Genomic DNA, 27,511 nt, shown 5'->3' with positions numbered 1-27,511 from the left:
TTGCTAGTGGGTGCTTGTTTAAATAATCTGCCTGAAAAATCAAATGTTGTACAATTAAACTAGGGTCAGCGTTACAAATCAGATTATTAAAGTCAAGCAACCTGACCATAAGAGAAGCTACACTGGGAAAGCAACAGTAGATCAAGGCAGATAGTGTAAATTAATCTTACTTGAATCCTACTTCAAAAATGAAGTGTCTCCCTGCCAGCAGGGTAGAGATAAAGCCAAGTATGACAATACATGAGCTGGTGCAGCAGTTATCTTGACAGTATACTTGTCAAGTTGATTAAATGAACAGGTGAGTAAGCTTCCATTAGAAATGGGATCCCTCTTAGGAAAGAGCAGGTCCTGCTCCCAAACAAATCTGCTGTAATTTCTGTATTTTTGCCAGCCTAAACAGATATGGGAGGATTCTGGAATGGTATGGCAGGATTTGAGGAAGAAAATGTCAGGAGATCAAAAAATTGCTCCTATCATCATCCAGTCCAAACACCAGCCCTGGGAGAGTAGAGTAGAGAAACAATAGGCCCACAGCTTGAGAGGAGGTTTTCCAACTCTTAAGGTAGTTCCTCACCCCTTGGGCTTTGGCAGACCTCCCAAGGAGGGTCAATTGGGAACTCTTCAAATACTGCACCTGCTGAAGATAAGACTACTGACTAGGTTACTATTGTGCCAGCTCATGTACCAAGTGATGTTGGGGGACACCACAAAAAAAAAAAACAAAACAAAAACCCCCCACCACATAACACTGTAGTTTTAGCAACATCTGCTACTACTTCTGGAAGGTTTGACAAGATATAGTAGTTCTTTAAACTTGTGACCTGAAGTTTAGTAAAAGCAGGAAAGTCCTTCAATTCTGTGACAGTATTCTGCATCTAGGGTCAAGACATTAAGTTCCCATCCACAACCAGAAGATGTTAAGCTTACTTAGTTGAGACAATTAGCTTTATATCCTCTGGTTTAAAAGAAATAGCCAAATTCTGTAAGACCATGACCATTATCCCACTCAAAATTTACACTGTTCCCCCACCCCATTCTAAGATCTCTTAAGTCATAAACAGGGTGGCTATCCAGTAACTTGCCTACTCTGACCCCAGTCCCCTGAAAGTGGTGCAGTTTTGCCTATAGCAGTCTGGCTAATTGCTAATAGTCAATAGCCTGTAACATGGAGGCTCATACTCCATGAGTAGGGAGCCAAGATAGACAGCAATTGTGCATCACAAATGAAGTTCTCATTCTTAACAAAAAACTTGATCAGAATGAGTCCAATCAGAACTGATCCAATCTTAAAAAGCTGCATTTTCTGGTAGACTTAGTAAAACTTGCTCAGATTGGCACACACATTGCATGCTTTTGATGCACGTCTTAAGAAGTGAAGTGGCAAAGGTCGTCCTAGATCAAAGTTGAGCTCTCTCAAAATCATCATTTCCATCTCCTTGATCTGATCCTTGGAGTATGCATGATCAGTGATATAAACAAAGTCTCCAATTTCAGGGGCATACATTTCTTCATATTTTGATGCTATCAACAGTGCTGTAACACCAGCCAGCTGAAGCTTCTTGTGACCAACTGGCTGGACCTAAGTTAGGAGACAAAACACTGAATGTTAGAACTCTCATATCCCAACACTGCAGATTTAAAGAGACACTGGAGGGGGTGGGGTGGGCTGGCTTCAGTTTAGAAAGATGCAAGAACTCTTGAGCTGTTCTTGAACATTTGCATCTGATACACAATCTCATGTTAAATACAAGGCTTTATAATCAAATAGTCACTGCCAAATTCAAGCAAAAAAAATATATATAGAGTTAAGGGAAGTCAAGCATACAGATTCTTACCATTTGGAGAGTTGGACAGTTAAGGATCAGATCCTTGCTCAATATGAGGGCTTGGTTCAGCTCTGAAGATTCCATAGCCAAGGAGAGAGAGTTCATCTTTCCATCACAGCCTACAAACTAGGAAGACTACTTGACTAGGCCAGCCTGGTGCTCCAGTGACAATGTACAAGAGACCCACCTTTGATGCACAGAACACTTACTTGCAAGAAACGGTCCAAGACTGCAATACCCATGTAGAGTGTCTCCTGGAGAAGCAGGAACCTAGAATGGACCTGCACTAGCCAGTCCACCAGTATAGTTCGCATATGTTCATTGATCGCTCTTCCTTCAAGATATTTGGGATACACTCTCTGCTGAGCCTAAAGCCAAGTGAATGCTTAAAGTTATTGTATTACCTTTATAAAAAAAAAAAAAAAAAAAAAAGTACCCAAACATTAGATAAGCAATAGTAGGTTGTGATCTAAGCACTGATACTGAACAGCCCTAACTTCTTTAGCCTTTCCTCATAGGGCAGCTGTTCCATGCCCCTTTTGGTCACCTTTCTCTGCACTCTCCAGTGCAGCTATATCCTTTGAGATGCGATAACCAGAATTGCACCCATTTTGGTAATACTAGAGGGAAAATCAAAATTCCCAAAATACTTAAATAGCACAACTGTGGGAATCATATCAATTAACATCTCTTATAAACATTCTCATTCATCCTAACTCCAGTAACTTAAATGTCAAAGTTTCAATAAAGTTGTTTAATACAAAAGGTTCTATTTTTTTCCACTTAAATAGTTCCACAATTTACATTATATATCATGTAAATATCATTGTAAGTTGTCACACAAACATTAAAGTCACACAAATGTCATTTCACCATAGTCTAAAGCAGTGGTTCTCAACCGGTATGTTGCGAAGCATCAGTAGGTGTCGAGCACTCACTGCTCTCCCCCCCCCCCTCACCTCAGCAAGACAAGCACTGCTGCCATTCCTGCCCAGGCTATCAGCACATTCAAGCCCAGAGGGGAACGGCAGCAGTGTTTTGTGGAAGCCGGCAACAGGAACGTGACCTTTTCTTCTTCCCAACATATACACATGCTGTCACACACAGGCACACTGTCATATACACATTCAGGTATATTTTCAAAACCCCACACACACACATACCAGAAGATACGTGTGGCCAGGCGAGCACATTTTCAAAATAGCCTGGCCACATGTGCAGAAGTGCCAGATTGTTGAAGAGGGGTGGGCCGGTATAGCACCCCTTTTGCGCTTGCTTTAGCTAGACTAAATTCTTCTATGATGAGCATCCTTAAGAGCCGCACCTCCCTCTACTGGGATGGTTACTTTTGTGACAGAACAGAGCATCCACCTTAAGAAAACACAACTGCTCTCTGGCCTGTGGATCCAAGGAATATAAACCCGGCAAGGCATGTCCTTTACAAAAAAAAAAAAAAAAGCCACACCCCTCTGGCTAACTCCATTCCAGAGCAATGAATCACATCCAGGAGGGTAAACATGAGGCCTTGTGTAGGCAACCAGAAGTGGGTCCTCCTATCCCCCCAAGGAGTCAGTCCCAGCCACTCCAAGGGCCTTCAGAGTCTAAGATCAAGCTTGGCCACTCATCTCTATGAAACCGAAGAGTTTTATGTGGCTCCAAGTCTGAGGGAATCTCCTTTCCTCAACAGGAGAGGGGTCATATCATCCTGATCCACCTGCATTCGAGTCTTGTCGAGCTGTGCCACAGCTCTTTACCATGGTGGCAGGCACAGAAGAACTGAGCACATGGACCTAAACCAGTAGATATAGTCTATCCCTGGAAGAATTCCACAGGTCTGAACCTGACATCCTGAGAGCGAGTTTACCCTGAGGAGTCAGCCTGTGGATAACCGAAGGAGTGGATACCAGCATGTGTCATACTCAGAGATGGACCATTGTTTGCAAAATCAGGAGGTAAAATCTTCAAACATCCAGGCAGTGCTGACAGACTTAAAGAAAGCTCTGGCTGTATTGCCATGATGTGGTATGCAGCACATTTAGATAAGCACTTAGACTTCTTTGCAGAGTGCCATGGTTGTAAAGCACTCAGTGATGTTATAGGTAGCTAGACGCACAAAAGTTGTCCGGTATCCGCGAGTAAAAGCTGTGCCCAAAATCGACAAAATGTACATCCAGGTACAAGCAAAGGGTACACAATGTCCAAAAACTTAGTATCCAGGTACAGGTGTACACACCCCCCACACCTTAGGCACCTAAGGTGTGCATCCAGAAACAAGTCAGCAACGGATGCACAATAGGGATGAGTAGGTGCACACTGAAAAACCACACAAATCACCCTACCAAGTGCCAAAGAGGGAGAAGCCTGAGAATAGGGCGTAGCCCTCAACCACCCACTGTGCCTGAACTACCTTCCATACCTCACAGAACTCCCCAGAGATGCGAGCAGAAGGCCAAAACAGAGGAAATTTTTTTTTTTTTATATAAAGTACCTGAGCTCAGCCCTCCCTAGCTTAGAGCAGAACAGGTCCCAGCTACAGGGGAGAGGCAAAAGCCTTCACTGCTGAGCCTATTGGCCTGCAACTGCTAATTAAATTTAAGTCCACACCACCCAAGGCTACCAGACTGAAGGCACTCTGAGGGAGGGACCAAATGTTATCACCTCAGAAGGCAAGTGGTGCTACATAGCTGTAGCATCTGTGATGTCTTTTGTACTTCCTTTTCTTTTATACTATGCAGTCAGCCATAGGGAAATGCATGTCCACTATTTGCTGGAGACAGAATACTGGCAGGGCTATATAACCACATAGTCACCTTTTGCTCAGTCTCCATCTGCTGCCAGAAGGGCATAACCCACAGGTGGGGGAATGATTTGCCAGAATGCAGAGAAAAGAACCAGTTTTCTTCATCCCCAAACTAGGCCAGGCACATGGGACATCCTCAAGCCTTCCTAAACAAACCTGAAAAGCCCTCTTATAATATTTGTGTGCCATAAGCACCACTTGCCTGCCCTACTGCTCCCCTGATGATGCCACTTAAGCCCCAGGGAAATGGCACCTCTAGGCCCTGAGGAATGTAAGCTGATGCAATTGCTTCCTTAATCCATCTTGCAATAGGAGAGGCTTTCTGCCCATACGGCCACTAAACAGCACAAAAAAGGTTAACTGATCTCTTAAAAACTATGAGACCTTTAAATCTCTCAGAAGAAACCAAACACTGAGCATATGAAGATCCTTATTCCACTCTGCTGAATGGCCTTCTGATCTATTAAATGCCAGCAACTCAAATGACTTGAGTGAGATGAACCGCTGAAACCACTTTAGACAAGACACTGTACAAAGACACCCCCCCCCAGTCTCCAAAATCTGAATGACAGGATCCCTACACAATAATTCTTGCTGAGCGATAGTTACTAAGAACAGTTTTAATAGAGTAAGGGCCTTTTAGAAAAAAAGAAAACACTTTCCTAATTGGCTCAGAGGGAGGCTTACATAGGAGCCTTCAAGACTAGATTAAGATCCCATGGTGATACCACCAGTTTAACAGGAAGTGGGGGTGGGAACAAAATGCTTCATGCCCCTCAGAAAACAGGCCACATCCAGTTGTCATAGCGATAGAACCATAAACCTTAACCCTGCACCTTTAGAGAATAAGGCTAAGCCTTGCTGCAATCCTTTCTGCAAGAATATTTCCAGGATGGAAGCCTGAAAAAGGCTAAAAAAACCCAAAAACCAACTCTACTTTTGACACCAAGACTGAAACACCTTCCAAACACGTACAGATGGTAGCAAGCCAGAAAGAGGCCTACAAGTGGTAATGACCTCTTTCAAACAACCTTTTCCTCTTAAGTGGCAGGCCACAGGAGAGAAGCAGTTACCCCTTTTCAAGAAAGTCAGACCCTGAAATGGCAATCCAGGGACATGATGCAAATGAAATTGGCCTGCCAGCAAGAGACTTACGAAGTCTGAATACAATGGATACCTGGGCCACTGAGAAAAAGTTCTAGTTGTCCATTTGCCTCAACACCCTGAGAAAGGAAGGGGTGCACAACATACAGAAGAGCTTCCCGAGGCCAACCCTAAACCCCAGCATTGAAATCCGAAAGAAAGAAAGAAAGAAAATGGATACCTCCTCCGCTAACTCCTATTCCCCAGGATCCAGCCTGTGCCTACTCAAAATCTGCTTGTACATTTTCCACCCTGGCCACACAAAACAAAGAACATAGTCATAAGAACATAAGAAAATGCCATACTGGGTCAGACCAAGGGTCCATCAAGCCCAGCATCCTGTTTCCAACAGTGGCCAATCCAGGCCATAAGAACCTGGCAAGTACCCAAAAACTAAGCCTATTCCAAGTTACCATTGCTAATGGCAGTGGCTATTCTCTAAGTGAACTTAATAGCAGGTAATGGACTTCTCCTCCAAGAACTTATCCAATCCTTTTTTAAACACAGCTATACTAACTGCACTAACCACATCCTCTGGCAACAAATTCCAGAGTTTAATTGTGCGCTGAGTAAAAAAGAACTTTCTCCAATTAGTTTTAAATGTGCCACATGCTAACTTCATGGAGTGCCACCTAGTCTTTCTATTATCCGAAAGAGTAAATAACAGATTCACATCTACCCGTTCTAGACCTCTCATGATTTTAAACACCTCTATCATATCCCCCCTCAGCCGTCTCTTCTCCAAGCTGAAAAGTCCTAACCTCTTTAGTCTTTCCTCATAGGGGAGTTGTTCCATTCCCCTTATTTTGGTAGCCCTTTTGATCACATGCCTTTTGATCCAGTGGAGCAATACTGCTTCAAAGAAAACTGCAAGGCTTTGTTCCTCCCTGCTTGTTTATATAAGCTACTGCTATCACTGTCTAGTTTCTGATCTGGGGATGGAAGACCAGCAACACTCCAAATTGTTTGGGTTTCCAAATGACTGACTAGGCAGCCTCCATCACAGACATGCCTGAATGGTTTGTCCTTGACAGATAGCCCCTCAGCTTGTCAAACTGATGATGTTATCCCCATACAGGATTCCAACTCCATGCCCCTTGACAAGCTGTCCTGCAACAGCTGCCAGGAAAGACTAGCTGCATCCCCTGCCCCAAAGATGTCCAGTTTCAAAATCCTGTCATTAAGGACTGCAATGCAAGAGAAGAGATCTCTGCAACATTCATATGAGCAGACATCCATGGGGACCAAATCCAGCATAGATACTATAGATCATAGTCTCTGGGAAGTCTTAACTGCAACAATTGCTGCATCTGCTCTTGAAGTTTTAACTGGCTTTTCATGGTAAGGAAAACAAGCTCACAGAAAACCAATCTGAGCTTGGAGTATCTTTCACCAAGAGCAAGATGGTCCTATCTAGGCTCTGTAGGAGAGTGACTACCCTGCTCTCAGCCCAATGAATCTCCTCAGACATTGCTCAAATCAACCAAGTGTTCAAATACAGAGGTACCAGAATGCCATCTCCGTGCAAGGTCAGCACTAGCAACACCATTATCTTTGTAAACACGCATGGAGCCATGTCTAGGCCAAAGGGGAGTACTTGAAACTGGAAATGCCCTCCTAATACTACAAACCTGAACAATCTGATGATCTCTGGATAGGGATGTGCAGGGAAGCCTCCAAAACATCAAGAGATGCCAGAAATTCCCCTTTCCTGACCACTCAAATATGGACCAAGAGTTTGTACATGAAAGTGGGATGCTTGCAATAAGTTGCAGGAGATTGGGCATCCAAATGGCAGATGAAATTGAAAATAGACAAGTGTAAAGTGATGTACATAAGGAAAAGTAACCTACATTGTAGTTACGAGGTTAGGTTCCATATTAGAAGTTACCATGCAAGAAAGATCTGGGCATCAGTGGACAATACATTGAAATAGCTCAGTGTTCTGCAGCAGTCAAAAAAAAAAAAAAAAAAAAAACCGCAACCAGAACGTTAGAAATTAGGAAAGGAGTCATGAATAGAATGTCCTAGTTCCTCTGTATTGCTCTGCACCTTTAGTACTAGATGCAATTCCGGTTGCCAAAAAGAAAAAAAAAAATAGCAGCACTGGAAAAGGTTCAGTGAAGGGCAGATAAGTGATAAAGAGGTTAGAACTGCTCTCCTAAAAAAGGAAAGGCTAAAGATGTTAGGGCTGTTCATCATTGGAGCAAGAGACATACAGCTTGGGGGGGGGGGGGGGGGATATATAATAAGGTCTACAAAAACCTTGAGAACTAGTATGGTAAATGTGAATTACTCAGATAATATAAGGACTAACATGAAGTTAGCAGGTAGCACATTTAAAACAAATGTGAACATTTTCACTTAATGAACTATTAAGCTCTTGAATTCATTGCCAGGGGACATGGTTAAGGCAGTTAACATAACTGGGTTTAAAAAATTTTGATAAGTTCCTGGAGAAGTCCATAAACTATTAATGAAATTGACTTAGAAACAGTCACTACTTAGTACTGGTATCAGTAACATGGTATTTGCATCCTGGATTGACCACTGTTGGCAAGAGGATGCTGGGCTTGATGGAGCCTCACTTCTAACCCAGAATGGTAACCTTATGTTCTTCCCTGTTTAACCTCTGTGATTGAACAGCCTTCCCTTGCACATGTTACAAAAGCCCAAGAACAAGTCACCTTCTGGTCTCCACAAGCTATGCAGTACTTCCTGCACAGCCCAGATGCAGCCATCTTAACTTCAAATGCCACATGGGAACTGGAGAAATGAATATTTAAAAAATCCTAATCCTCCAGGCATACCAACATGAACCAGAATAGGCCAGCCCCCTCTCCCAGCAGGTTCCTGCTGACCACCTTCAAACTACTCCCAGTCACTTTTTTTTTTAAGTTGCTTAAAAACACTCAATAGTCAAAAAACGTTCATAGTTCCCTGAAGCAGATTCCTTCTATGAAGGCAGTCAGGAGCTTCAGAGGGGAGGAAGAGGACCAAGTCTAAGGGAGTTAGTCCCACTAGCTATCACTCCATTCAGAACAACCAGAAGGTATTTACCCCTACCCTACACTACCAGAAGAATAACCCAAAATTGGACCCAACACCCTTTGAAGCAATTTCTTCACACCAGAATGTTTGATCCCAGGTTAGACATCCCTACCATCGGTTAGAGAATACTGGGAGACTGCAGGTGGCACAGTTGCTTAAGTGCCAAGAGTGCAGTGAAGCTTTTGTTCTGTCTTCATCTGCTGGAAGGAAAGAAAATCCATGCATCTAGACTAGTCTGGGGGACAATAAAGTTTTCATTTCAAATTAAATGAAAGCTACAGTTTAAATCCTACTTCTCTTCAGTAAAAGTTAACTGAACCAAAATTGCCTCATATCTAATCAGTTAAAAAATCTGATTGATTTCCATAATAAGAGGTCTAACACTTACTTCCAAATTTCGGAGATAAACATAGATGTCCTTTACATATTCACTGCACAGCTGAGGGTTGCCACCATCTCCTGCATCAATATCCTCCACATTAAGTAGGGTATCTGAAAAAACTCTGCATAGTTCCTCTTCTTTCACAGACACATCCATAGGAGCTGGCGATAGAACCTGAGTATAAGCCATGAGAATGGATCAGCCTCCAAGTCAGTACCTTCCCAACCTAGTCCTGAAGGCACATTAACTGGCCTGGTTCAGGATATTCATGGTATGCATAACACAGGATCTCCAATGTATACAAAAGGTGTATGCAAATTCATTGTGAATATCCCCAGGCCAGCTAGGCGTGCCTCTAGGACACAGCTGTGAAGTGTTATTCTAAGGATACCATTTGTTTAGTCTTGCAGGAAAAAAGCCTGTATGATAGTCCAATCTATGCAGACTTCTGCAAACCCTCTGAAGTTATTCAGGTTGAAATATTCAATAGGTATTCTCAGGGCAGCTCAAGGCAATCTGCTGCCTGAGGAAAGGGAAGAGATGGCATCCCCCTCCCCCAGTCTCCCTCTGGCACCCACAAATCCCCCCCAAGCTGCCTCTCTCACATGGGGTTTCTTCGTTTTTTAGCCGCCACCAGCCTGAGGAAGGTGCCACGGCAGCGTTCTGAGAGATGTTTTTGCTACCTCACATTTCTGCCACCTGAAGCAACTGCCTCACCATAGAACTGCCCCTGGGTATTCTAATTAAAAGACACTACATGCTGCCATTTGAAGTGCTCACATTTGAGGCTGCTCTGACATATGACCCTCAGTACCAAAAAGATCTAACATTTTCAGAACTGCAGCTATTTTAGATAACTAGGTTCAAATGCAGAGGAACCCCACAGGAGCAAGTTTCTGGCCTGCAGACAATGTAGCAGGGCTTTTATCTTGCTCCTGAAAATGCTTTCCTTTTGCAAAGGATTATGGGCCTCTTCGGAGCATAATTTAAGGTTATGAACACTAGAGCAGGGGAGGCCAACTCCGGTCCTCAGCCACAAGCAGGTCATCCATAATGAATACTAGATAAATTTGCATACAGTGGAAGCAATGCATGCACCGCTCCTCTAGGTTGAGGGGCAGTTTGCAAGGAAAGTCACCTAATGGCAGAACAGAATCTTCAACACTTAGAAGTCTCTCAAAAACAAACTGCTCAGAGACAAACCAACAGACCAGTGGAATACTGGGCCAAGAATGCATCTCCCCCTTCCTTCCAGGTATCTAGTTACAGGGGCCAGAGTTGGGCATCATACCAAGGGCTCTCCTCCTCCAAGAAGGAAACCAAAAGGCAACACTACTATTCACCCTCCTCCCATCGTTCCAGTAAAGTCTGCTTTATTTATTCTGGTGACTGCAAGGCTAAAGAGCAAATAGATCAGCCCCACTTACTCCCATCATTGACTCTACCCAGTTAGCACCAAAAATCTTCAAACAAGTTTCAGACCTTTGCATGTAGTTAGAATCTGTCTTTGCTTACACTTTTTTTTTTTTTTTTTATAGTTTCCCTGTCTCCTCATACCTTCCCCCTCCCCCTACATAATTTTCTGACTCATGTGTTTCTCCATGTGGATCTTGATATCAGATGATTCTCACTTCTAGTACCACCCCATCTCTCTCCTCACAACCTTTTTTGTTTACCCTCCCCTCCACCCCAGCATGCTTCACCTTTCTCTCTCAAAAGCTCCCATCACCTAACACATCACCCCTCAGCTTCTCTTAGTTAATCTCACCCCCCCCACACACACAATCAGGGGGGGTTCATTGCAATAGAAGACAGCCACTAGCTATCAACTTTTAGTAATAAGCCATAACTACCCAGTAAACTATCTCTGCAAAATTCTCAACTCACAGACCTACCTTACAACAGGAGGATTTCTTTTTTTTTTTTTTTTTTTTTTAATGAAGCTAGTTGATACTGACCTTAGGGATGAAATGAAAGTTTCAGCATCTAAATTAAAGATTTGCTAGTATCACCATTTTAAAAGACCTCATGCAAGACTCTACAGTTTCCATATTTGACATATTTACCTTCGGAAGAATAGTGGTCATTGCTTCAGGTTTAGGTTTCTGTGTCACTTTTGTAACTTCAGCTGGTGCTTTGAAATTCTACCAAATAAAAAAAAAAAGTTGAAGTGGAATACATACAAGTACTGCATTTTAGACCCAGTAGTGTAAACCCCACTAGTCTACGAGTTCCTACAACACAAGGCTGAGGAACAGTTTTTAAAAAAAGAATGCCACAACCTATACATTTTGGCTGCACCTCAAGTTCTCTATTTTTTCCATCCTTATCAGAACCTTACCTTATGTGCCTGAGGTCCCCCGACAGTAACATGGTTACCAATATCTCCCAGAGCAGCCCTCCTTGTGGTTATTTGGCTTTTAGCCTTGGGAATGCCATCTCTGATGGCATAATCCACTTCTCTATTGGTCTAGGAGAAAGATATAAAGATTAGGAAACAATATGAACCGCAGTTAGATACGTCTATGGGTAAAGTATTCAAGGGGCTTTATGAAGACTTGCACTAGCCTTTCACATCTGCAATTTAATAAATCACAAGAATTAGTAGGGATGTGCAGAGGGATGCCATACGTTGCATTCGGCAAGGGCCCACCCCCGATACGTTTGTTAATTCTTATTAGACACGGCTAAAATTAAATTGACTACAATCCCCCCCTCCCAATACTTACCAAAACTCCCTGGTGGTCCATCTCCTGCACTCACAGTCAGCTGCCGGTTTCAAAATGGGGCCGATGGCCTTTGACCTACTATGTCACAGGGGTTACCTGTGCCATTGGTCAGCCCCTGCGACATAGTAGGTCAAAGGCTATCGGCGCCATTTTGAAACCGGCAGCTGAGGGTGTGAGTGCAGGAGATGCCTCCCGGACCCCCCGCTGGACCACCAGGGAATTTTGGTAAGTCTTGGGGGGGGGGGGGGGGGTTTGTTTAAATTGGCTCCTTTAGATGGCCGAATAATTTGGCGAAGATTTGTTGTACTCGTGGGGAACCGCTATACGTTTTACATCCCCACGAATATGTCCTTATATGTTGTGGATTGCCAATTCGTAGGGAATGAATGCACACCCCTAAGCATTAGTACATTCCATGCCATCAGAGGCTTTCCATAATAAAGTAGTCCACCCTGCTTGGTTAGGATTTCCAGAAGGGACAGGCTGAAAAAAGTGAACTGTATGCTCCATAAAAAATATCATAAGCAGATAGTATCCCAGCTGTGCAAAACCTACACTACCACACCCAGGAGGGAAGTGCGGGCAGGGACAACTAGGAATAATGTATTTGTTAGATAAAATTGTACATCTGAAGTTTGGGAGCATTTTGTGAAACTAATTTGCTAATAAATTTAATGGAAATACCAAGCACATCACCTACATCATTTATTACTACACTTCCCATAGACAAAGTGGGAGAAAACTTTAGGTGCCTATGTACTAAAGGTTAAGGGACATAATTAAAGAGCCTATTGGAATAAGAGGCACTTGGTAGAGTATACAGTTTAATAAGTCGTTTTGCAAAGGCTTTACTGCCAATGCAACAAGAAGTTTTGCACAAAAATGGGTACAGGGGGATCTGCATAAGAAGGCACTAACCCAGGGGTCCATGCAATAAAGTCACATAGAAAGCAGGCACTGAACAGTCAGCGCCCACTCTCTTAATGTGCCCCAGGCACCAAGGGGGGGGGGGGGGGGGGTGTGCCATGCAATACTAAAATTAGGGGGCTGCGTTAGTGCATCCTTGCTAACGCGAACCCAATCTGTTTTCGTGACCGCCGTATGCGAAAACTGACGCAGACTTTATCAGTGTAGGTTTTCATGACTACCGTCCGCGGCAAGGAAAACAGACATCGATAATCTCAGCATTGATTTTTGTGATGGACAGACTTTTTTTCCACTTTTCTTTTGGTTTTCATCCTACTTAATATCACAATGATATTAAGTAGGAGGCAGTACAGAAAAGCACAGGCAGGCGTTAACAGATGACAGTTAAACGTGCATCCGAGACGCACTTTTTTTTTGCATCGGGAGTGAATGACTAATAGCCTCATTCACATGCATTTGCATCTGATGATCGTTTATTAGATTCACTCCATGTTGGACGTGTGTTGAATATGCGCTAATCCCCTTATTGCATTATAGGATTGATTAGAGTCTATTCTACTCGTGTCAGACTGCAGGTTAACAGTGCGCTCGTCTCAGTGCACCGTATTGCATCGCCCCCCCCCCCCCCCCCCCCCAGCATTTCCCAACCCTCTCCCAGTGGCACACCTATCCAGTCAGGTTTTCAGGACTACCATAATATGCACAAGATATATTAGCATGCACTGAACACTCAGTGTACACAAATCATTCCATGCATATTTATTAAAGATATCCTGAAAATCCAACTAGTTAGGCATACCTCCAGGAGAGGATTGGGAAGACAGTCTCATAGGTTAATGCAAACTATTATACCTACCCCCCCCCCCCATGCAGAGATGTATGTTTTCTTAGTACTGGAAAGAGGTGGCGTAAAGTTCCCAGGCTGTTAATCTATGGGTATAAACCAGAGTGCCAGTGCTATAGGACCTGTAGTCAGGATTTTACACACCAAACATGTTTTATTCACAAATTATTTTTGCATGTATAAAATATGCTATATATACTTCTCACACTGAAAGCATTGTGTGTACATAATGTACTCAGAGTATGCTTTCTGCACAAAAGTAGTACTTTTGCCACAACCTGAGCCACTTGTTTCTCCCAATAGCATTACATATGTGCTCAGCACAAAAAAATATATATAAAATGTGGGGAATTATGAGCTTTGCCAGCAGGCCATGTCAGGGGTTAACTAACTTCCCTTCTCTCTGACCTTTGCACTGAATGCAGCAAAACTAGCTCATCTTAAATCTCTAGCTCAGAGCTTTCCAAACTTTTCATGTTGGTGACACTTTTTAGACAATTTCGGGACACAGTAATTCAGTCTACTAGCAAACCAGAGGTTAAAGGTTAAACGAACTAAATGTATTTCGACAATTTACATATGTTTCCTTAAATATATACATAATAAAATGTTTCACGACACAACCTATCTTGTGAAAACCTTTCATTTATATTAAAAATATATAATATTCCAAGATTAATGTTATTGTTATAATTTATGAACAACAATAATAAAACAAAGTTATTGTGTTATTCAATTTACCTCTTTAATGAGATATATGAGCTTGATGGGATGAACACAGCTTTTGAATATTTGGTGTTAATAAAGTCCAAAGGGTCTTGTGCGTAATTTTAAAAAGCTGGCCAGTTTCACACTATAAAATTATTGATAGCCTCATTCAACTAATTATATATGGCTATGAGAGTGAAGTCTGGAATTTATATGAAGGGACAGAATGTCAATATAAATCCTGCACCTCCAGTTCTGTAACTGTGCATCCACTGAAATTCCCCCAAACAATGGAGCTTGAATGTTTCCCTTACAGCTCATCATACTGAAAGATATTTTCAAATGCTGGTGTCACCTCACAGTAACAGCAGCACAAACACCTTCCACTGCCAGGCACATTGTGAACTAAAATAAAACCTCATAAAAAAGACACTCAAAATCTATACTGCAATCCCATTGTAACATAACAGTAATAACACCAAGGACTCAAACAACAATAACCCTACCTGTGAAAAAGCAAGGGTAAATATTACACTGGGTCCTAGAATACCAATATACCACCTACTGAGGAAACAAAACAAACCAGATTGCTATAGATCCCTATGCTAGCAGAATCTTTCATAATGGTCACACACACAGAGCAGAGACAGACCCTCACCAAATACAGAATACAAAATAAAGGAGCACAAATTAGACAAAAACTGAAATGGAAACCCCAAGAAGCCAGACTGTGTATTAACAATGGAAAAATAGAACCACCATTCCTCATAAAACAAATAAAATCAAGAAACAAAGCATCAGTTATAATAGTAAAACCATACTAATAAAAGAATATTTTAAAACTACTGATAAATAGAATTTCTATTAAAATCATATACATTTTTTACAATTTCCCAAACACCAATAAAATATTTCAAAACAGCACATATCAAATAACACCCAATAATTAAAACTAATAAGGATTTTAAAAAGCCCCTGCTGTCCATACGTGGGAGCTCTTGATTTCCAGTCACCCTGATATTGTCCAGGATTAGGTTATCCTCTCTCACACAGACTCACATGTCCATTCTCTCTCTCACATACACTGCCACATACATACACATTCATGCTCTTATACCCACCATAACCTCTCGCTCTCACAGACACTGACACACTCTCAGGCTCTAAGACACTCTCCCCCTCCACACACACCCTCCACACAAACTCTTACTCCTCTGGATTTTCTCACACACTCTCTCTGGCTCCCTCACATACACACACACACCCAGACAAGCTTCCAGTCACTCACACACTGAAACTGACCCCCAGGCATTCCCTCACCATCCCCCAGGCATGCACACATTCATTCTCACACACATATATACTACACACTGGCCAGCACCTATTCTCACACATACAAACCCCAGGAAGACACCCATACATTCTCATACACAGACACACCCTCAGGCAGGCACCCATGCATTCACACACATACACCCCTAGGCAGACTCCCATTCATACACATGCACACTAAAGGCAGACCCCCTCTTTTGCCAGCAACCTCAGAGCCTCTCTCATTCCTCTACTGCCAGTGTCACTGATGCCGCATGGCTATTGGGGAGGCGCTGAAGCCCATTCTGCTGCCTCCTCTGTGCAGGCCCCGTGGGTTTCCACTTCCTCCATGTTGATCTTGTACATTGTGAGATCCGCATAGAGAAAGTGCTACTCTTGCACATTTCCAAAGATTACATGTGCCAATCAGTAAAAAGTAATTTCTTTTTTTTTACCTTTGCTGTCTGAACTTAGTTTTCTAATCGGTTGGTCACAGGCTTATTTGTTCCACCTCCCCTTTCTTATTTTTTTGCCAATTCCTTTCATATAAGAAAATTATTATTTACCTGCTAATTTTCGTTCCTGTAGTACCATGGATCAGTCCAGACAGTGGGTTATGTCCCCAATCCAGCAGATGGAGTCAGCACAAGCTTTGAGGGGGCGTATCCATATATACTACTACCCCCCTCTGCAGGAGTTCGGTATCGAGTATATCAAAGCCCGAGTAGAAACCCCCGAAGGATCAAGTTTGTGGAAACAGATAATGAAAACAATTGTAACCGCAACAAGTAACTGCAAACATCCTACCAACTTGTAGGGAGCTGTGAAAAACAGCGAAAAGAAACAACTGTGAAGACACAGAACACTGCGAGCAAGAAGCAGCGCAGAGCTGAGCAGGATCAAGAACCCAAACGCGGTGGGCGTCTGGACTGATCCATGGTACTACAGGAACGAAAATTAGCAGGTAAATAATAATTTTCTTTTCCCTGTACGTACCTGGATCAGTCCAGACAGTGGGATGTACCCAAGCTTCCCTAAATCGGGTGGGGTCCTGCGAGGCCTGCTCGGAGAACCTGCTCGCCAAAGTGTCCAGAGACCGAAGAGGCGAGGTGCAGACGATAGTGCCTCGAGAACGTGTGTAACGATTTCCAGGTGGCTGCCCTACAAATTTCCTGCGAGGATACCGAGCGAACCTCCGCCCAGGAAGCCGCCTGAGAACGTGTAGAATGCGCTACGATTCCGGGTGGGGGAGTCCGACCCGCCCCAATGTAAGCAGCAGCAATGCCGGCCTTCAGCCATCTGGCAATGGTAGTCTTCGAGGCCTGAGACCCCTTCTTAGGACCGGCCCAGAGTACAAAGAGATGGTCAGAGGTTCGGAACTCATTTGTAGCCTCCAGATAGAGGCGCAGAGTGCGCTTGACATTCAAGAGACGGAGAGACTTCGGCTCTGAGGAAGAGAAGGACAGCAACTCCACCGTCTGGTTCACATGGAACGCAGAAACCACCTTCGGAAGGAAGGAGGGAACGGTGCGAAGCGAAACTCCAGAGTCGGAGAAACGGAGATAGGGCTCTCTACACAACAGAGCCTGCATCTCCGAGATGCGTCGAGCGGAACAGATGGTCACAAGAAATACAGTCTTGAGAGTGAGATCCTTTATTGTTGCGCTGCGCAGCGGCTCGAACGGTGGTCCCGACAGGGAGCAAAGCACAAGGTTAAGACTCCAGGAGGGACAAGGGTCCCGTAACGGAGGACGCATATGCTTGACACCCTTGAGAAAACGAGCAATGTCAGGATGCTGTAGAAGAGAGCCCCCATCGCTCAACAGCGAACCAAGGGCGGCCACCTGAACCCGTAGTGAATTATAGGTGAGCCCTTTTTCCACCCCCGCCTGTAGAAACTGAAGGATCTGAGGTACAGAAGCCTTAGCGGGTCTCGTGGCCTGGCTGGTACACCACAGCTCGAACACCTTCCAGACTCGAACATAGGCCGATGTCTTTCGTGCCCGCAACAGCATGGATACTACCGCCTCCAGGTAGCCCCAACGCCGGAGGCGGCGCCTCTCAAAAGCCAGGCTGCAAGACAGAAGAATTCTGCCTGCTCGAAAAATACCGGGCCCTGATGTAGGAGCTGGGGGAGGTGCCCCAGCCTGATTGGCCTGTCGATCACCAGCTGTAGCAGGTCCGCAAACCAGGGTCGCCTGGGCCATTCTGGGGTGACGAAAACCACGGTCCCCTGATGGCTTTCTATTCTGCGGAGCATCCTGCCCACCAGGGGCCATGGTGGAAAAGAAAGATATGGCGGCCACGGGAGGACCAGGGCATCCACTCCCTCCGCGCTCTCTCCGGCGACTGAAGAAGCGTGGAGCCTTGGTGTTGAGAGCGGACGCCATCAGATCCAAGTGGGGGGCCCCCCACCGATGGACGAGAAGTTGCATTGCTTTGTCGGAGAAAGACCACTCTCCGGGTCCAGCAGTTGACGACTGAGGAAGTCCGCCTGGACGTTGTCCACACCGGCGACGTGCGAGGCCGCTAGCCGGACGAGATGACGCTCCGCCCATTGCATCAGCAGCGCCGCCTCGAGCACGACCTGCGGGCTGCGTGTGCCTCCTTGTCGGTTGATGTAGACCACGGTGGTAGCGTTGTCCGATAGGATTCTGACTTCTCGGTTCCGAAGAAGCGAGAGGAAATGTCGCAGAGCTAGCCGGACCGCTCTGGTTTCCAGACGGTTGATTGACCACTTCGCCTCCACCGTGGACCACGTCCCCTGCGTGGTGCTTCGATCGCAGACTGCACCCCAGCCTGCTAGACTGGCATAGGTGGTCACCACCACCCAATTTGGCAGATCGAGGGACATGCCACGGGCCAGGTTCGGCGGATCCAACCAACAGCCCAGACTGTCCCTGGCATTCTGTGGGAGCGGGAGAATCATCTGATAGTCCTGCAATACTGGTTTCCAACGGAAGAAGAGCGCCCACTGTAAGGTCCTGAGGTGCGCGAAAGCCCAAGGTACAAGGTCGATGGTGGACCCCATCACTCCCAGGAGTTGCAGGTAGTCCCAGGAGGTGGGCTCTGGCAACGCAGAGAACCGTCGTGTGTGATCCCGCAAGGATTGAGCTTTGTCCTGGCGCAGAAAAACTTTGCCCAGTAGGGTGTCGAAAGTTGCCCCCAAAAAAAACCCAAGCGTTGCGAGGGCATGAGGGAGCTCTTGGAGAAGTTCACTACCCATCCCAGGGAATGTAGAAACCGTACTACTCGAGTCACCGCTGAGCGTCCATGATCGAATGACTTCGCCCGGAGGAGCCAATCGTCCAGATAAGGATGAACCAGGATGCCCTCCTTCCGGAGAGCTGCCGCCACAACTACCATGATCTTGGTGAAGGTGTGCAGCGCCGGCGCCAATCCAAACGCGAGAGCCGTGAACTGAAAATGCTGGTCCAGAATTTTGAAACGAAGGAAACTGTGGTGGTCCAGGCGGATGGGAATGTGCAGGTAGGCCTCCGTTAAGTCCAGGGAGGCGAGGAACTCCCCCCGATGCACCGCCGCAATCACTGACCAGAGCGTTTCCATGCGGAACCGAACGACTCGAAGGGATTTGTTGACTTCCTTGAGGACTAGGATAGGCCGGAAGGAACCGTCCTTCTTTGGTACGACGAAATAGATGGAATAGTGGCCCAAGCCCACCTCTCCGAAGGGCACGGGCGCAGTAGCGCCTATCTCCCGGAGTCTGTCCAGAGTCAGCTGCACCGCTCCTCTCTTGAGGTCCGAGCCACAGGGGGAAAAGATGAACCTTCCCTGCGGGGGGCGGACAAATTCCAATGCGTAGCCGTGTTTTATGGTATCCAGGACCCACTGGTCCGAGGTGATCCGTGCCCACTCCGCTTAGAAATACGTTAGTCGGTCCCCAATCCTGGGGACAGGGGAGTGGGCGAGACTGGCATCATTGTGAAGACTTGGTATAGGGGTTCCCGGTTCCGGGAGTAGTGCGTGCGGGCCGATGCCCGCGGAAGGCGCGCAACCAGGGCTGAGACCTGGGGGCGGATGGCCGGGAGCCCGTCTGTCTGTAGCCCCTGTAGCGCCATTGCGCTCTGGCTCTGGTCCGAGAAGAAGAAAACGCTCTGGATGGTCGAAACCTATCCTCCGGCAGCCGATGAACAGCGTTCTCCCCCAGGGACTTGATGATCTGGTCCAAATCCTCCCCGAAGAGGAACTTGCCCCTGAAGGGAAGAGAGCCCAGACTGGACTTAGAGGACGTATCAGACGCCCAATTGCGTAGCCACAGTAGTCGTCGTGCTGCCACTACCAAAACCATGGATCTTGTGAGGACCCGAAAAAGGTCGTACGAGGCGTCCGCCCCATACGCCACTGCGGCTTCTAGCCGATCTGCCTGGGCAGCCTCATCGGACGGCAGGTTCTGAGACGTGAGGAGTTGTTGCACCCAAAGGAGACTAGCCCGCTGGGCAAGCGAACTGAACATCACCGCCCGCATACCCAGAGCGGAGACCTCGAAAACCCGCTTAAGGAAAACTTCCAACTTACGATCCTGTGTGTCCCGCAACGCCGCACCTCCCGTCACTGGGATAGTCGTCCTCTTCGTGACCGCCGACACTGCGGAGTCCACCTTTGGGACCTTGATGAGGTCCAGAAAATCTTCGGGGAGCGGGTACAGCTTTTCCATAGCCCAGCTGCTCTTCAGGGAGGCCTCCGGGGTGTCCCATTCCCTGGTGAGAAGTTGTAAAAACGAGTCATGAATAGGAAAAGCCCGAGCCCTCGGCCGGAGTGCCGCCAGGACAGGATCTCCCTTCCTTGAAGAAGTGATGACAGCGGGAGCTACTGGGGCAGGCGGGTCTGGTGGTGGATCCAAATCTAATTCTTGGATGATCTGCGGGATGAGGTCGTCCAGCTCTTCCCTCTGGAAGAGGCGTAGGGTACGCGGATCATCCCCCTCCTGTGTGCCGTCCCCTTGTCCCCCGTCCGGGAGGTCAAGTCCATGTCCCGCTGGGTCTGGCACCGCCCCCACTGCCGCGAGCGTGGATCGGACCCGGGTAGGAAGGCGGGAGGCCCCCACTCCCGGAGGGTCGGGGGGGCCGGCGTCGAGGGCGACATCCGAGGGATCTTAGGAGGGGGGGGGGGTCCCACAGGTGCTTCCAGCCCCTGCAGATAAGCGGTATGCATGAGCAGGATAAACTCCGGAGAGAACCCCGGCCTGCTCGGGTGCGCTTCGGGGGCGGCGTGGTTCCTGCTCCCTGGCTCTGGGTGCTTGGTTCCTGCACCAAAATCGGGGGAACACCCCCGCTGGTAGAGTCCTCCAGGGATCCGTTCTCCCTCGTGGCCTCCAGGGATCCGTTCCCCCTCGTGGCCTGTGCCTCAGGGCGCTCAGAATGTAAAATGGCCGCCGTTCCCGCCAAAAATGGCGGAGTGGCCGGCCCGCACCGCCCGGGCAAAAAAGAGAAATCAGTCAGGGACTGTGAGGTACCTTCCCCCCCGGGAAGGCATCGTGCACAGATGCCCTCCCGGGAAATCCGGGACCCCGGGTCTCCGCAGGCCGCACAGCGGGACGGCCGCGGCATCGGGATCGCTGCAGGAGAAAAGAAAAAGCCACGGGGGGGGCCACGCGCACAAAGGTGCCGCTGCGGGGGGGCCCGGTCGGCCCGCACTGCCCGCTGTCTGAAAATAGAGGAGGGTGCCGCGGGGGGGCCTTCCTGGCCACACGACCCGCCCCAGACATCTTTCCCTAAATGACTCAGCAGCCCATGAGGAGCTGTAAAATGGCCGCGGGTGAGGGAGTAAAGAGCGAAGAGGCCGGCTCCACCGGCTTTCGCGGGCACCGGGGGCTGAGCTGTAAAGGAAAAAACTACAAAGGAAAAACAAACTTACCCCTGGCTGCAACGAGAAATAAACAGCAAGGCCGCAGAGAAGAGACAAGGAAGATAAGCCACTCCCCAGAAGTTGAAAGAACTCTGCCTTTTTTTTTTTTTTTTTTTTTAAACTTAATACAAACTTGATACAAACTTGATCCACAGAAAAAGACAACAACAAGCCATAATCAAGCAAGAAAGTGAAGGAAAAGGAGGGGAAGTCTGATTCCCCTACTCGCATCTGCTGGAGTCAGAAGATACTGAACTCCTGCAGAGGGGGTAGTAGTATATATGGATACGCCCCCTCAAAGCTTGTGCTGACTCCATCTGCTGGATTGGGGACATAACCCACTGTCTGGACTGATCCAGGTACGTACAGGGAATGTCTTTTTTTCTATTTCTTTTCTCTCCATCTGTCTTCTTCCCTCAAACATTGCCAGGTTCTCATTCTCACATGCTTTCTCTCTCTCACACACACACACTCTCACTCTCACATGCTCTCTCATACAATCATTCATACAGTTTCTCTCTTGCAAATGCTGTCTGACTCACACACCCAGGCTCTCTCTCACTCCCTCATGCTGTCTTGCTCAAGCACAGGCTCTCACTATCACATGCTGTCTCTCACACACACATACAGGCTCTCACATGCTGTCTCTGCAAACATTCAGGTCCTCACTCCCACACCCAATCTCTCAATGCACCTCATACACGCACCCAATCTCTCAACGCACCTCATGCACACACTCTACGGGCCCTCAGCCTCTCTCTTACCTCTGGGCCTCCTCTTCACGGGTCACTGCAGGACGGGCTCTGCAGCGGCCCTGATCTTTTCGGACCGATCCGTGGTGGGGGCCGCCTCCTCTTCTCACACGCTGTAATGACGCTGCTCCTCTTCTGCACGCAGCTGATGCTCCTCCCCCTTTCTGCCCATGCGGCTCCGGCAACATTTTCCTTCCGGGGCCGCGTGGGCAGGAAGGAGGCGGAGCATCTGCTCGTTTCAACGTGACCTTGTTCTTTAGGCCGTGGTGAGGTGAGCTCCACCACGGCCCTGCCGATCTTCCTGCTGTGTGTCCGCGGCACACAGCACAGCGATTCTTTACTGCTCAGCCGCCAGTGGGATGAGGTCCACCGGCGGCCGCATTGGCTCCCACTTGCCGGTGTGTCACGTGCACCGGGCTTGCGCGACACACCGGCACACCTCAGGCAACACACTAAAGTGTCGCGACACACACTTTGGAAAGCTCTGCTCTAGCTTATAATTAACCCTCACTGCCTAGGGAGAGGATACCTAGCTGCCACGTATTCAGATGCAGGCAGAAGGCAGACACATATGGGATAGGCTTCAGCAGCCAATGAAATGATCTGTAGACACCCCCTGAGCGAATGGTCTAATGACACGTCTGTATGCTATGGCTAGGAGGCCAATGATATAATGACATGTCTGTATGCTATGGAGAGGGGAGCCAATGATGTGATCACACATTTGTATGCGATGTATGTACAATAAAAAGGGACCCACGGGAGTGGTCAGCCCTTCTCTTCACTTCCCTTCTTGCCATGAATCCTGCCTGATGTGTCTTCATTGCCGCAATAATAAAAGGCTTAGCTTATGTTTAATACATTAGCATACCTCAGGTGAAGATACTGAGGTTCAGCAGTATTTTGCCACTCTCATATTAAGCCCTAAAAAAAAAAAAGGGGGGGGCAACAACTTGGCAGAATAAATCCTCTGCTGACAAGTCAGTTTGTGGACTAGCCCATTTGAAAGATAACCCTATATCTATGGTGGTAGGAACAAAGACCAATAGCACAAAAGCACATTTTTTTCATGAGGGAAAGGGGAAGAGAAAAGAATACTTTTGGACACAAACTATTATGCAGCTCCAAATAAGATTATCGTATATGCACTAGCTGCAATTACATTGCAAGTTTTAGAGAGACCTCAATTATTAGGTCGATACAGCATCTTACATGAACACCCTTCATTGTGGTACCCCAACATTAGAGAAAGTGCCCTTGAAAGCTAGATACAGACCTAATTAATTAAAATATTTAAAAGTTTATATGTTCCTTATTTTTAAAATATATGACCTAGACACAGCATTACCCAGATCTGTAACTCTGAAGGCCAAATAGCTATTTAGCACAATTCTGAATTATCTATAGCTCCTGATGGGGTATAAACGTGAATCTAAAAAGTAGCAAAACAAAACCAAAACTCCATTTAGAAATTCTAACTTAGAACTATGTAATCCAATACAGAACCAGGACAGTTATTCCAAGTACAAAGCTACTATTCTGGCTATCGTAGTTCCCATAGGTCAGGGGTCAGGAACCTTTTTGGCTGAGAGCGCCATAAGCGCCACATATTTTAAAATGTAATTCCATGAGAGCCATACAATATGTTTAAAACTAAATACAAGTAAATGTGTGCATTTTATGTAAGATCACACTTTTAAAGTACAATAAGTCTCTGAAAATATTACACCAGGCCTTAAGACACCAATACATCTCCTATTAGGAAAACGGACCAAGTCAGGCTGCTATAGAGTCTTACACAGAAACTACACGCCAGCAGAAAACCTCAACTGAATCACGTGCTGTCCCTCACCCAACATAGAATAAAGAGACCAAAACGCATAACAAGAAGCATGCAGAAAAAAACTGAATTGGAAACTGCAACAAGCCAGAGTCTCTGTATGCAGTGTAACAAAGGAAAAAAGAAACATCACCCATCCTTATAAAACAAATCAAGAACTTGTTATTCCCAAACACATGTTTATATGCCGCCTACAAATGTTGATATCCTTCCTATTTACCAGAATTTCTTTGCCCGCCCCCCCCCCCCGATTAGATGGATAACCTCCATCATGCATCCCACTTAGTTAATTATTTATTGTATATTCTACACTGTTAATTGTATGTTTTTTAATGTTCCTTATATAATTATATGATAATTGTAAAGCCTGTTGCTCAGTTCTGTTCTCTGTAAACCAACGAGATGTTCCCAACGTTCGTCGGTATATAAAAGCTATTAAATAAATAAATATAAAATCATCAGCAGTAAAACTGTACTAACAAAAAGAACATATTTCGAAACAGCTGATGAGTGGAATATCCAATAATTAAAAACGCATATAAAACATTTCCAGATACCAACAAAATATTTCAAAATAGCAGACACAAAGACCCAGTAATGAAAAATAATAAGGATACAAAAATTTTTTTGCTCTGCATACCTGGGAACGTTTGATATCCAGGTGTGCTGAGATTGTTCTGAATTAGCAGGAGGCGGGGTGGTTTGCTTGGAACTTTCTCCTCTCTCAGTCACATACCAGCGCTCACACACTGGCTCTCAATGACACACCTATACACACATGCTCTCAGTAATCACATATACACATGTTTTTTCTCTCTCACTTATATAGGCTCTTAATTACACATTTACACACATGCTGTCTATCTTTTCACGCTTACACACACACACAGGCTTTCAATCACATAAATTCATGCTGTCTTTTTCTCTCACACACAGACTCATTCACATGCTTACAAACATGTCCTCTCTTTCTCTCATTTACACACAGGCTCTCAATCACATACTCACATGCTCCCTCACCTAAATCAGCTCTCAATCATACACATATGGTCTCTCTCTCTCTCTCTCATTTAAACACAGGCTCTCAATCACATAAACCAGCTCTCAATCACACACAGACACACATGATCTCTCTTTTACTTATACACACAGGCTCTTAATCATACATACACATGATTTCTCTCACACACAAAGGATCTCAATCATACACACATACTCCTTCACACAAACAGGTTTTCAATCACAAACTTACACATACAGGTTCCCAATGGTAAACTTACATTCATGCTCTCTCTCTCTCTCTCTCACAGGCAGGCTCTCAATCACAGACATACTCTCTTTCACATGTACAGGCTCTCAATCATTCACATACATGCAATCTCTCTCTCACACACACACACACACGCACAGCGCCCCCTGCGGCCCGGAAGAGGAAGTGGAGAGTATCGGGTGCCTGCGCGGCAAGAAGAGGCCACGCTAGTGCGCTCGGCATCGGCCCGAAGAAAAGAAGACTGCAGCGCGGCTCGGAGGAAAATGAAGAGCTTCAACCGCGGCCGATGGGACTCCGCCTCCGCGAGGGCTGAAGATGAAGGAGGTTAGCGTTGGGAGGAGGCTGCTGCTGCTCCGCGAGTTCCCCGGGGGGGGGGGGGGGGGGGGGGGAGAGAGTGAATGAGAGAGAGTGAATGAGCTCATTCAATCTCTCTCTCCCCCACCCCGGGAACTCGCGGCAGCAGCAGCAGCCTCCTCCAAACGCTAACCTCTTCATTTTCAGCCCTCGCAGAGGCGGAGTCCCATCGGCCGCGGTTGAAGCTCTTCATTTTCCTCCGAGCCGCGCTGCAGTCTTCTTTTCTTCGGGCCGATGCCGAGCGCACTAGCGTGGCCTCTTCTTGCCGCGCAGGCACCCGATACTCTCCACTTCCTCTTCCGGGACGGGGGGGGGGGGGGGAGAAAAGAGCACGCCGGTGCCGCTGACTCCAGCTGTCCTGCCGCGTTCCGCCCGGGCTGACAGCATTTTAAGCCCGGGCGAAGGAGGACCGGGGAGCAGCTGGGTCAGCGGGAAAGTGTGGCAACTGTCTGCGAGCCAAATGCAGCCCTCAAAAGAGCCATATCTGGCTCGAGAGCCATGGGTTCCCGACCCCTGCCATAGGTGGTAGAACGGAGCTCCACGTGTATTTCTACTATTCTGGAGCAGTTTTCCCCAAGTATTGAAATCAAGAACAAGCATAGTTCTTCGTCATGAAAAGGCAGAATATAACACCAAGAAAAGTTTCCATAGGAGGCCTAACGGGACCAATAAAGAGTTTAAGCAGGGCATTCTGCAAATTGAGACAAGTATGGAGAAAGCAGAATAAGCAATACTGAAATGTTCCCCCAACAATAGGATCAAGACAGAAAGCTTCCCATACAATAAAGCTATTTAAAGCTTACGTAAACCCCCCCCCCCCCCCCCCAGCCTTTTAATAGGGAAGAAGACACCCGAGGAAAACATTAAAGAGCTCTTTCTTTGTAACAATGAAATAATCACTTTTATATAGAAGTCTGAATACCTTAAACTAGAAAGGGGAAAAAAAAAAAAAGTCCAGAAATCTACTTTAATTTTTGAACGATCTGGGCTTTAGTCGACTTCCAAAGCCAAAAAAAAAAAAAAAAAAAGGGGGGGGGGGGCTGGGGAGACAGATTTAGCGGAAAAGGATTTTATATTAATGCTAGAATCCACTTCATACTATACATCAACACTAAGCGTTTTCAATAGAAAGCTAAATAGACAAGGAAACAAATATAAGCTACTACAGAAATTAAAGACAAACCATTGCCTACTTACAACAGCACGACGAGCCGCCATTTCTGAAAAAAAGGCAAAACAACTAAAAAAAAACACAGGGTCCCCACCCACCAAAATTAAAAGGACCACTTTTTTTCTTTTTTTTCAAAGCCCTGCAGCAAAGGTAGCTATAAGTAGCAGACGTAGCGCTCGGTCCGAGCATACCGAGTTTAAAGAGCGCTGGGCGTCCCCCGATTGGATGCAACTGCATAGAATGCATTTACCTCATTGGTTGAGCCGGGAGCCTTTGGAATGCGTCGTCATGGCGATACGCCCTACGCTAGAAAATACTTTTAAAGCAGTCGCTAAAACAACTCAGTCATTCTGGCAGCTTGTCAGATGTCGTCTTCCGAAGGGTTCGCTCTTGGAACCAGTACTGTACACTGGAGAGAATATTTATCCATTTTAGTTTTGTTTTGATTAAATCTCACGAGATTAAAGGAGATCGTGAACGTCACGAGGGCGACAGGCAGGCGGAGACTGCGCATCATCGCTCTCTGCGGGGCTGGGGG

General features: G+C 46.3%; 1 protein-coding gene across 2 annotated transcripts; it reads right to left on the bottom strand.

Annotated features, from left to right (window-relative positions):
- Positions 1-1,214: 1,214 nt before the first annotated feature.
- Positions 1,215-27,230, bottom strand: LOC115084357 (G2/mitotic-specific cyclin-B2-like). 2 transcript variants are annotated; one of them, XM_029589137.1, is made up of 6 exons: positions 27,224-27,230; positions 11,544-11,672; positions 11,269-11,346; positions 9,209-9,376; positions 2,036-2,194; positions 1,215-1,579 (listed from the first exon to the last, which is right to left on the bottom strand). In XM_029589137.1, exons 3-6 carry the CDS (start codon positions 11,287-11,289, stop codon positions 1,313-1,315), a joined length of 615 nt encoding a protein of 204 aa, XP_029444997.1. In that variant the 5' UTR covers positions 11,290-11,346; positions 11,544-11,672; positions 27,224-27,230; the 3' UTR covers positions 1,215-1,312. The 2 variants fall into 2 exon arrangements, with proteins under 2 accessions (XP_029444997.1, XP_029444996.1); XM_029589136.1 differs by lacking the exon at positions 27,224-27,230 and adding an exon at positions 27,000-27,157 and having other exon boundaries at positions 1,217-1,579.
- Between the last annotated feature and the right edge of the window lie 281 nt (positions 27,231-27,511).

Source organism: Rhinatrema bivittatum, chromosome 2 (genome assembly GCF_901001135.1).
Source record: "Rhinatrema bivittatum chromosome 2, aRhiBiv1.1, whole genome shotgun sequence".
NCBI lineage: Eukaryota > Metazoa > Chordata > Amphibia > Gymnophiona > Rhinatrematidae > Rhinatrema > Rhinatrema bivittatum.
This window is presented reverse-complemented; position numbering and strand designations above follow the sequence as displayed.

Bases quoted from the DNA above. Each gene is read 5' to 3' on its own strand.
- LOC115084357 (XM_029589136.1), bottom strand. From the start codon at position 27,020: ATGGCGGCTCGTCGTGCTGTT. The intron at 11,673-26,999 runs GTAAGTAGGCAA...TCTTTCTCCTAG, and splicing joins TGGCGGCTCGTCGTGCTGTT to ACCAATAGAGAAGTGGATTA. The intron at 9,377-11,268 runs GTAAATATGTCA...GCTTATACTCAG, and splicing joins TGACCACTATTCTTCCGAAG to GTTCTATCGCCAGCTCCTAT.